Genomic DNA, 12,068 nt, shown 5'->3' with positions numbered 1-12,068 from the left:
AGGCCCTCCTGAAGGAAGTCCAGTAACTGAGGAACTGATACTGAGGATGGCTCCAAGTTACGTCTTGTACACCACCTACAAAAAATCCTCCATGTAGCATTGTAAATCCGAGTGATGGATGGTCGTCTGGCCTCCTGGATGGTCTGTATAACGCCAGAAGAGAAATTTTGCTCCGTCAGAAATCTCCGCTCAAGTACCATGTGGTCAAGTGGAGCCACTGAGGATCCGGGTGGTGTATGGGAGCCTGGTTGAGGGAGACTCTGTCCGGAGGAATCCTCCAAGGACTGGCAATCGAAAGACTGATCAGATCCGCGAACCACGGATGCCTGGGCCACTTTAAGAACATCCTCAGCATCTGATAAAAGTAGCTGAGGAAGATATCAACGCCATCACGGGTTCATCCACTTCCAGAATCTGCAAAAGCTCAATCAGATCCAGGGTGAAATTATAGAATCTCTTATCAAAGAACGTGGGATTGGGATAAGCCCCGGGGAAACCCACTGCCTCTGAATAACATCCATAAACAACTGTTGTGACTCCAGCCCCCGAACCTGGCCCCATGCCCGAAAGTGACTCCGAAAGTGAGGGGGAAGGGCCGGTAAGGCTTACCTCGGGAGCACCGATTCCTTTGGTTCAGCTCCAGGAGCCAGAACCAGACTAGTCAGAGGACGTAATGAGGACGTCATCCCCTGATTCCTCCCTTCCCCAGGCTACGCCTTCAGACCCAGTCCTCTGCCAGGACTGATAAGAGCCGTGAATCCACTGGCTGAAGGCCAGCTTGTGAGTTGAAGTGGGGAAGAGACAGAACAACAACTTTGGGGCTGGAATAGTCTCTGTTTCAGTCATGAGTTTCGAAAAAAAGAGATCAGTAGGATCCGAAGTCTCCTGCGGAACCCCAAGCTTTGACAAATCTGTTCCCAGCTGGGTCGAACTCTTAGCTTTATACAGTAGCGGCTTAAATAAATGAGGCTGAAACAAACCTTTGAAGGTTGGCTACTCAGGTGCCATACCTTCATCCTTCAGGCCCTCCTCCTCGGATACCAAATCTTGACTTCGCGAAGAAGAGTCCTGAGAACAGGAGGCCTGATAACTTGAAAAATCTCCAGGGCATTGAGGAGATCTCTCCTGTCCCTGCCTTACTGTATCCACCACTGCTGCCTGTTGAAAATGCTGTCTGCCAGCTTCAAAACCTCTCTTAACTGCCTCAGAAATCCATTGCTGGACTAAAGTAGGCATTGCTTTGTCCCCCTCCCCCAGCGGGCAGAGCCCCACTGCCATGGGAGCGAAGGTAGCCTCAGGTGGATTCCTGCTCAGATTCATCACCCCCTTCTCCTGAGGTAAAGGAGAGAGGCCCTGTGGAGGCCAAGAGCCACTTGTAGACGGCCCAATATCAGGAACAGAGACCACACCCGGCTCTTCCTGCCTGATCAAGCTTCCGGCCATGCTGAGATTATCAGACTCTGACATCTGGTTTAAAGCCAAGACAGCCATAAGCTTCTCCTCTCCAAGGTGCTTCCATTTTTCAGCAGCCTTTGCCCCTCTTGCCACCTGCTTCTCCAATGCTTGATGAAGCCAGTGCTCTGCCTTCTCCTGGGCCTTTGACGATTTCTTGCTGGGAACCTCCTTAGCTCTTGTAGTGACTGCTGCTCTCCTGGTCCCCTTGTTAGATTTAGAAGGATCCATGCCTTGCTCGCCTGTGTCCTATCAGCCATCTCTGTATACACACGTGGAAAACAAAAAGACCTTTAAACACTGTTTAAAGAGACCAGTCTACTAGCCGGTCTCTCTGTGCCTCTGTCGGTGTTCTACTTTTTCTTTTCCCATTTCCTGCCAGAAAATGCCCCAAAAGAAAAACGGCTGCAAAAAGCCTCAGTCTTCTCCCCACACAGGCACACTCCCCAGTCACTCAGCAAGTTCCAGAATGTCCCATCACTCTAGAGGTCCTGATCTACCTCCCAATAGAGCAGGCAGCCAAAACACGTCAGGCCTTTTCTTCTTGTTGCTGCCATAGGGCCTGGTCTACCTCCCTATCAGGCAGGCAGCCAAAGGTCTTCAGCAGATCCATATGCTGGCAAGGCTGGAGGACCTGGTTTACCTCCCTATCGGGCAGGCAGCTGAAGAACTTCCACAAGGTCTAAGGCCGGCAAAAAAATAAAAAATTCAAACTACCTCACTCCTGGCTTGGATTGCAGAAAGGGTCCTTTCCTGAGTGCCACCAGCTGGCAGCACTCACCAATGCCTCAATGGAGTAGCATGTATTGCTTTACAGCCTCCACGCTACTCCAACAACAAAATGACGCCTGGCTTCCTCACTGTTTTGTGCCCACCAGAAATCAGGGCCGCTGGAGCCTCCAGAACGCACCTAAAGGCGCTGGAAGCCACTAGAAAGAAGAAAAACATGTTGGAGCCAAGCTTTCAGTCCAGCGATGTCACCCGATCCTCCCTTGGTGCGGGGTAGCGGGCTTGAGCCAGTGGCTTTTCACGCAGGCCCTGGAAATGGCTGCCATAGTTAGTGGAGCCTTTTGTGGCCTCCACTTTCCTGCAAACTTTTCCAAACCAACAGTGGGCTCAAGCCTAGGGCTCTTCATGCTGTATCTTCCTTCTGTTCAATTCTCCTTTATCTTCTTCTTCTATTCTTTGTCCCAAAGGCTGACCCTGACTGAGCTCACTCTGCCACAACTGTCCTGAGCTGCGACTAAGTCAAAACTGGGAGGCGTTGGAAGGGGACGTTTCTTCAGTTTAGACCAGGGGTAGTCAACCTTTTTATACCTACCGCCCACTTTTTGTCGTGTCCCACTCCTCCGCTGATGGCCGGGTCAGGGAAATCTGAATCAGGCTTGCCTCTGCAGCTCTGCCCAAAGTCCTAGCAAAGTCCTCAGAGCAGGCAGGAGACCAGAAAGTGACTTCAGCAAGATAAGTTCGACTTTGCCTGACTCAGAGACTGCCAGAAAGCAGATCCTTTATATAGGCCATGGGGTGTGGCTCCATGACTCAGCACTCATTAAGGCCTGCCCCTCCCTTCCTTCTGTTGCCTCCGCCTATCCAGTCTTCTGATGCGAGGGTCACTCCAATCAGCAGCTGTTGGAAATAAACTTTCCTCAGGCTCACATGCTGTGGAGGAGGGGGAGGGGTCTAGCTGCTCCATTTGCCTGGGCATGGAGCCAGGGCTGGGGCCGGGGGGTGCTCCCTCCTCTGCAGCCTGCTTGGGCATGGAGCCAGGGCTGGGACCGGGAGGTGCCCCTTCCTCTTCAGCTTGTCTGGGCATGGAGCCAGGACTGGGGCCGGGAGGCATACATTCCTCCGTGTTTGGGAGCAGATAAGAAGGCCCCGGCTGCTGTGAGAGCGGGCAAGACACAACACTTTTGTTTCTCTGTTAGTAGAAAAATATTCTAACCGCCCACCGGTTCCACAGTAATGTGCTGTGTATCGTTGTCTGCGCATGCTTCTCACGCATCGTGGATTGGGTTTGGGAGGGTGTGCCAGCTACCAGCTCTGCTTGTCTGTTACAGCTGGGTGGTGTGGGGGGAGATGCGTGAGCTATTCTGGGATGAGGCTCTTTTGTTTGCAGTCACACTATAGCGCCATTTAGTTTCACTTACGTAATGTGAACTTATGTGTGGGCGATACAAATAGTACATTTTCAGAAATTTAAATTGTCATGGGGAAATTTATGAAAACCTAATGAAAATGTTTTTAAATAATGCTATGAATTTTTTAAAAAAAATCAATTAAATTAAAAAAAGGAAAGTGCTTCAGTATTGGACAAAACCCCTACCACCCACCATGAAAGCTGGAACGCCCACTAGTGGGCGGTAGGGACCAGGTTGACTACCACTGGTTTAGACCCAGTCCAGAGAGCTATGAGTGATACCCATGCCTGGAGTCTCGAGGTACCGTGCAGGAAAACTACACAAGAAGAAAATATTTAAGTTTTAAGAGAGGCAAATTACTTATTACAGAATGGGGTACAGATCAAGGATTACTTGATTATGGAAGTGAATGGAATAGCACAGAGAAAACATTATGAATTAAAGGTCACTGTTCTGATGTATATTTTAGTATAGAAACTTGTGCACTGGCAAACAAATGCAAAATGACCAGTGATAATTCTCTGATGTCATAATCAAATCGTCACAACATCTAACATTTTTCCCCAAAAAATTTGCTTTTTTATCCTGAGAATGCAATGTTTGCCCCAATACATTTATGGTCTTCACTTTTATATAATAAAATATATAAGGCATTTTAATAACTTGCATTTAACAATTGAGCATTTACACGTATTTTCAAAAACAGAAGACTGAGAAGCAAAGCAAAATGTGTATTCCTGAAGCCAGGACTTTCTTTATATTTCTGATATATACAAACTGTACGTATTTGTTATAAATTATAAATCTCAAGAGATGGATATATTTTGGATTTATCAATGTGTACCAAAATATGAATGCATTAAGAACATTGATAATTATTCATAAAATTGTAAAGAGGTCCAATCTTGCAAACTATGAACTTTTTAAAGAGGTTGATGTATGGACTGACACATATATTTTAGAATAAAATAATCTGCAAACAAGAAGGTAGTAGATCTAATAAAGGAAATGTCTGTAGAAAACATTTGAGGATATCTCTTTGAATATAATGTATAACTGTCAATATAAATGTCAAGATCTATTTTTTTGTTTTCAACATTCAATATAATTTGTTATTTTTGTTTTATTTTGTCAAGAAGTGTTATGCCTTTGAGGTCTTCTAAAATGCTGCCATTGTCACTTGTGTGTCTAAAGGCTGTTTCTATATGCTTTCCTTTCTTCATAAAGATGCCAATGCTGTTCTCCCAACCAAAAACAATTCCAATTAGCCTATATCCTTACTACAAGCATAACATGACAGTGATACAAGAACAAGTATTGATTTAAACAAAAAGCCATTTTTAAAAACAGTGTTTATTCTTACCAACTCTAGTAGTTATTGATTCTGTGTCAATGTTGTTAGCTTTTTTCTTTGCCACTTCAGCTAGTGCCAATTCACCCTTATCTAGTGCAAAGTAATGGATGTCCTTTAGAAATAAAGCAAAATAAAAGATTAATCTAAAATGAATCTTGGGCAGGTAACAAAGAAGAATTTGAAAGGTTCTTTATTCCTTCGATCAGATACAGAGTTTGAAATGAGACTATATTTATAATTTTCTCAGTGTTTGGAAATGCAGGTTTATAATCCAACTTGAATTTCTTTACTTAATAATGAATGAAGCAGTAACCATTAACAGAAAGAATAGAGCCATTCAATCCTGTGGTACAACTAAACTTTTAATAAGCAGCTTAGACTTATTGTAAAAACCAAAGCTTTGGCAAATATCTCAGTATAAAGGAAACATGAAGTATAATGAAGGTATATTTTTCCTAACATTTCCTAATGATTTGTGATATCCTAATAAATATTTATAACTTTGTTTGTCTTTTTATTCCTGAATGTCTACAATCTGGATTTTTTACTTTGTTTATTTGAGTCTGAAAATTAGAGGCATAAGTAGCTTGGAAAATTTCATTTTATATTCTAAATCAGACCAAATCAGCATTTTACACTCCCCAGGCCACATCTCTCTTTTTGGCTGTCCCTATCAGGCCTCTGTGAGGTCAATAAATATACACCATGTATGTAATACAACTGCATTCCTTTTGTTTTGAAGGCAACTTTTAAAAAAAATACATATGTACGGGCATGCATGCCTACGGATCTTCACAACCCTATTGGCTTGGTGCACCACAACAGTCTCAGTTTCTCATGTGGCCCCTTGGGAAAATTGCCCATTAAGTATACCCATCAGAAATCCTTTAGTTTTTTTTTCCAAATTGTAGTTATATGTAAAAAAGGAAATAAATGGTCAATAATCCTGTTAACAATATAAAGTTAAATAAAACGTAGTTTCTGTAAATGCAGGTCTGTCCCATTTGAGTATAAAGAAATATGAATACTGTGTAATGATTCTATGTAAAGGGAAAGTTTCTAAGCCCTCCCACTAAGCTTTACTTCTGTAGTTGTTCCTTATGAGGATTGCTTTTAATTTAGATGGCCTTCCCCTCCAGAATGGAATTTGAGAGAAAATATCTAGTGGGTATATTACTCACTTCTTAAGTGAGTTCCTTTTTGCTCTTCTTTGCTGTCTTTTACTATCACATCCAGTTTTGAAATGTAGTCTTTTTGACCACTCTGGTTCCTGTAAAATAGTATATCTGCATTGCTGGAATGTCCTGACATGACTAGAGGCCACCAATTGACTCTGGAAGGTTGGAAAAATATCAACTACTCACTACTAGCCCAGCTCAAATATGACCTATATCTTTGTAGAGGTATGTGAGAAGGAATAGTCAAAGAAGAAAGAACATAGCTCACCACTGCATAATGGGCAGAGAAAAAGGCTCATAAAAGACCCTCCCTAGCTTCTCAGACTGTAAAAGGAGATGGGAGATTTGTGTTTTCGGACTTGCCATGTTCTGTTTTTGTAGCCTTACAATAAAGTAGAATTAAGTTGTGTGGTCATCTTTCCTGTCTGATCTACCTGGGAAGGTTGACTTCAATTCTGCAAGCGACAAAATCAAAACACCCTTCAGTTTAGTCAGTGATTGCCAGCATATAGCATCAGAATAGTTGCTACAACTATTGTTGAGAAGATTCAATCTCAATAGCAAAATGTTTATGTGACTTGCCCAACATGTAGAATGTTAGTGATTCAAACTTGGGAAGATTTTTTAAACCAAGAAACTCTTATTTTTTTCCCCTTGACTTTACTTTCTGTTTATACCTTATTTTATCACTTCTCAGTCACTGAAACCCTTCTATCTCAAGTGACTGAAAAAAACAATGAAATGGTATATCAGTAGTGTTTTACATGTCAGACAAATGTTATAACCATTATTTCACTCAGATTCCTGCTTTTCAATAGTACCTGAAGCAGAGCTTACTGAACCAAACTGTGAAAATACAGGAGAGGAATTTTTGTTTCAAATTGGTTGTTAAAGTTCATAGGTTGTATATAAAATGTATATATGCACATGCAAATATATGCCCATGTATGCATAAACGAAACCAACTAGCAAGACTGAATCCCTTCTAAACCAATTCCAAAATATATCAGTCTGGTTGGTTTAGAATTAAGGCAGCATCAGCATAATCCTTATTTGCTTTGCTACTTAAAAAGCCATTTCTTGTTATACCAATCTCCTCTTTTCAGTGGATTTATTAATATTTTTTAATCTTGCTTACTAAACAACACTTCCAACTACCGGGTCTTGTCCCACATTTAAATTCCTCCATGGGGTTATCTATTTCATATTAAGTAACAATTTATTTATATATGCATATTAAGTAACAATTTATTTATATATGCATGTACATATTCAGATGTTCTTGGCAATATTTTTCAGAAATGGCATGTCACTGGCCTTCTTCTTAAGTTTGAGAGAGAATGATTGAACCAAATCACTCAGCTAGCTTTGTGCCTAAGGCAGGACTAGAACTCACAGGCTCCAGGCTTGTAGCCTTAAACATTGCACCAGACTAGAATGGAACACTTATAACTTTATCCAGATCTTTTATTTAAGTTTCCCTACCTCTGTTGAAGGATTATGTTATTATTTTCATTCTATACAAAATTGAGACAACCCAAGATCACCAAAACTTCTATTTTCTTCTGAACAGTTCAAAAGTTCACTATTGCTCTTTGTATCAATTCAAACTGAAAACTAACATAATTCTTTTTTTTTTAAGGGACAGCCGAAGAGACAATAGTTAATTAGTGTGTTTTTCATAGCTGTATAATCTGATGATAAATTATATTTCTTCACATAATCAAGTATTTTGCTGAATTGTGCAAAATACTTAAATATTTCTATATATAGCCTTGGTTTTGCAAACAGAGTCCTGTTATGCAATGTCAGTGGCAACAGTTAGCAGTGGCAATTGCATGTGTGACTGCAATAATGACAAACTTAAACTGCCATTATTAGTTAACCAAGCAAGTTTGGTTAACTTACTTTCTATTCAATATAAACTCCACAAAATGAAAACCAAAGAAAATTATATTTTAACAATACTTTTTCAACACATTCTTACAGTATTTTCCACATAATTTTCTTTATTTGTTCCACCCAGCAGTTTTCTTATACAATTTAAAAAAATATTTCTTGGGCTATAATCCTGGACACAATTATCTGGAATTTAAAAGATGTATGCCCTTCTGCATACGAAGTTCCCAGGGCAGTTTATAAATAATTTAACAAAATAAAGTATTGCATTAATAAGCTGTTTAAAATCACAACAGAAAAATAGCAGAAAGGGGAATCAGAAGGATAAAAATGAAAATCAAGATAAATTACCTCTTTTTAATAATTTAAAAATAAAAAGTCATCAGAAACCTGGAGAGAACATTTTATAGAGTGCCACTTCTGCGTTTAATGGTGGGGCCGTTTGAAGAAAAACCTCTGCTGAAATTTTTAATGTACAAGGTACCTGTATCAAATAGTTCTTGAAAGTACCTGATCCCAAGTTGTAAAGAATTTTGAATGCCAAAATCAGCATTATGAATTGATACAGTTAGTACATATAGGTGAACATGCCTCTTATAAGTATTGTGACTCATTTTCTCCTCTCTTCTTTTCCAAAACAGAGAACTCTTCTCCAAACCATAAAGAAATCAGGTAGTGTTGGAGCGAGGGGAGAGATGGATGCGCATGTCAAAACAGGAAGATGGGAAGAGTGAACGTCACAATGCAAGCCTTACTTCATTTCTACATGGTTTGATATTGCATGCAATATGAAAGGAGCAGGCCTTGTATCGTACCACTTCTGCCATCACTTTGAACCTCTATCTTCCCTGCAGGGATGTCACTATTCACAAAATCAATCTGCTGATGGGAAGCAAGTCATTGGCTTACTCATTGGCTTGGGCCTGACAGGCCTATCCCAACAATAGATTATTTTAGAAAATCATACTTATCTGGCAAGGGAAACCGAAAACAAATGGTATCATTTTTTCCTATCACCAAACTGCCATCACCTACATATATGACTGTTTCACTATTGGCTTATCTTTTCCCATAATACTGTGCTATATATTTGTGATTATGAGAAAATAAAAGACTTATGGCAAAACATAAGCTAAGTAGTAGTAGAACTAAGTGCATTACCATATATTTGCTTGGGACAATACTACTTATCCTGATTGAGTTCTTAAGTTGCAGCTATCATAGACATATCTGCTATAGACTTATATTTGCATTTATACTTTAATAATAATAATAATAATAAATTTAATAAGCATTTGCATTTAAAGTAGATCCAACAAATGCTACTTCGTTTAAATTATCTAAAAGGGCCAATTCAAACTATTCAAGAATTGTGTGTAGCTATTGTTGCCTTCTTAGTATCAAAATTACTTTTTCAGCAACAAGTGTTACTTATCCTTCTTATTCAGGGGATTGTACTTTGCTCACCTTGGAACATAAAAACAGAGGAACCAGTAGTAGTTTACATTCTGCTGGGCATGCAGGAAAAATTTCAACACAGATTTCAATGCTAAGAGCATGAAGTGAAAACTTATTAAAGTATCTTTTCATAGACATTAATGCAACCACAGCATGAATGCTAAGACATTTTGGAATAAAGGAAAATACTTTAGATTTTCTGAAGGACTCAGATCTCAATAACAAGTCTTTACTCTAGAATGAAGAGGCTGGTCCTCCAAATATTGCTGACCTATTGCTTCTACTATTTCTTGCCATTGGTAGTACTTGCTTGTGCTGTTGGAAACTAGTTTAAAATCAGCCAGAGGGCAGATTCTTATGCTTTTAACTACTAAATTCCTAGGATTTTCCTACATGTAATTTGAAAACAAAGGCTTCTCTCCATTGACTTTACTTGTTAGAAGCCTGCCGAGAAGATTGCAAACAGTGACCACAGGATTCTGGGATACAGTAAACATCATAAATATATGTAGGTTGCCAAGCTCCTGAATTTTAATCATGTGACTGTGGGGATGCTGAAACAGCCATAAGCGTGAGGACTGATCATAAATCACTTTTTTTCAGGGCCATTGTAACTTCAAATGGTTGCTAAATGAATTGTTGTAAGTCAAGGACTACCTCTACTTCTCATATATCATTGGGGTAGAGATGAAGCAATATACTTATTATATTACTTATTTTTTATATATAACTCCAGGGCTAGGATTTGGTTATTTGTTGATCCCTAACATTTTTGGTAAGGTATTGTCAGGTATTGGATGACTTTATCTAGGCATATATGTTCCTCTCTTTTTTTCTTGTTTTTCTCTTCTCTTTTTAACCATGTAATCTATCCAGAATCACTTTTGGAATCAGATGGCCTTTTAATAGCACAAAATAAATTTATAATTCAATGAATTACTTTATTTATAACATCAAGCTGTTTAACACAAAACAGATCAAAAAGCATCTTACTAAATTGAAGCTATATCAGGAAAACCAATTAATCTACCCATTCTTATGTTTTTTTGTCTCATTTGGTTTTTTTTTCCAAATTCAAATGTACAGTTATATTTTATATACTTTAACTTTATTTTTCATGCTAGTTTAATTTTTTAAATTTACTTGTTCACGTCCTTATTGTTTCTTGCTTACATTAATCACACTTGACTGAAGTTGGATCATAATGCACAGCAACACTATTTGTATTACAAGAGAAATATAATCATACTTCATTGAGTTGATTTATCTGTCCACTGAATATTCATAAGTTAAATGCAGTTGAATATTAGCATTGGTATGTGCACTAGAAAACATTAAACTTCTCCCGATATTGGAATGAGGGAGGATATTGTACTTATTCTGTGAGAGTGCCAAGTAGATTAGTGTTAGTGAAGTGTACAGAGAATTCATGTGATACTACCCCTTTATGAATAAGCACACAAATCACATTTAAAAAAAACCATATATTAAGCACAAGAAGAGAGAAGGGCAAAGTTGAGCATGTTCAGCTTGCAGGGGATGTTCTCCAGAAATATCTTCAATTAAAATGTACTGGCTTTCCATTGTAGGACATTGGCATTCTGCAAGAAGTAGAAGAGGCACAGTGCTAACCTTCAAATTTCCTCCTAACCCGATCCCAGGAAATCTGTTTTAGAACATCTGGTATAATTATTCAATGATGTCATTGCATAATTACAAAACAGTCTATTCTTTTGTAATTCTGACAATGAAACAAAAAATATAAATCTTTTTGTGAAGCATTTTTCTTCTATAAGAAAAATGTATCTGTATCACCACAAAGCTTTCTCTTTAAACCTTCCTATAAGAAGCACAACTGCCCCTGTATCTCAGGTATGGTCAAAACAGTTGGGCATGTACTGGTATACTGCAGATTTTATAGGGAGTTACACAATACATTTATTATGTTCCTGTTAGTAAAGTTTAGGCCACCTGGATTAATTCCTGCTTAGCTATTTACTTTGAGACAGGCAGCCTGCCACTATCTATGAAAAAAATGGCACAGCGGCATGTTCAGCATAATCTACTATTGCTTTTATATTATTATTTCTTTCACTGTTTACTATCTGGTGTAAGTGCTAGTTGGCTGTTGTAAGTGATTGGCCTCTGTCTTTAATACAGGATTCATTTATTAATTTATTTAAATTATCCTCTTTTTGTATTACTATTATTGTAACAGAAGCACTCTGAATAATGTTAATAGTTTCGAATGCCAGCATTTATGCATACTACTCAAGAAAGATTTATGTCTCTCTCTGTGGTGTTTTCAAAGTAAAGCATCCCAACTAATTCCTTCCTAAGTATATGCAACCATAATTGGAGTAAACTTGTAAAACTTGTTTTTATTCTCTAATGATATTACAAATCAATAACTTAAGGTAAAAACAGAATGGTGTAAGAAATATGAGTCATCCCTGATGAATATAAATGTTTAACTTTAAATGGTTAGAAATGCAAACCTAAGGCTCAAGGAACCCCAGCCTCAGCAAAAGTTAAAAGATGAAGGTAAACAACTCCTAAAACTCCTGGGAATTTGAAGGTGCTTAGAAC

General features: G+C 38.8%; 1 protein-coding gene across 12 annotated transcripts in view; it reads right to left on the bottom strand.

Moving 5' to 3' along the window:
- The window catches only part of WDPCP (WD repeat containing planar cell polarity effector), a 262,122-nt gene that overhangs the window by 40,075 nt on the left and 209,979 nt on the right, over positions 1-12,068 (bottom strand). For 11 of the 12 annotated variants that reach the window (XM_058182505.1, XM_058182449.1, XM_058182484.1 and 8 more), the window contains one exon: positions 4,954-5,056. The exons of the other annotated variant lie outside the window; for it this stretch is intronic. In XM_058182505.1, the coding sequence (XP_058038488.1) occupies positions 4,954-5,056 (103 nt within the window). The remainder of the gene's footprint in view (positions 1-4,953; positions 5,057-12,068) is intronic. 12 annotated transcript variants of the gene reach the window in all.

Source organism: Ahaetulla prasina, chromosome 1, assembly GCF_028640845.1.
Source record: "Ahaetulla prasina isolate Xishuangbanna chromosome 1, ASM2864084v1, whole genome shotgun sequence".
In the NCBI taxonomy this organism is placed as follows: domain Eukaryota; kingdom Metazoa; phylum Chordata; class Lepidosauria; order Squamata; family Colubridae; genus Ahaetulla; species Ahaetulla prasina.
This window is presented reverse-complemented; position numbering and strand designations above follow the sequence as displayed.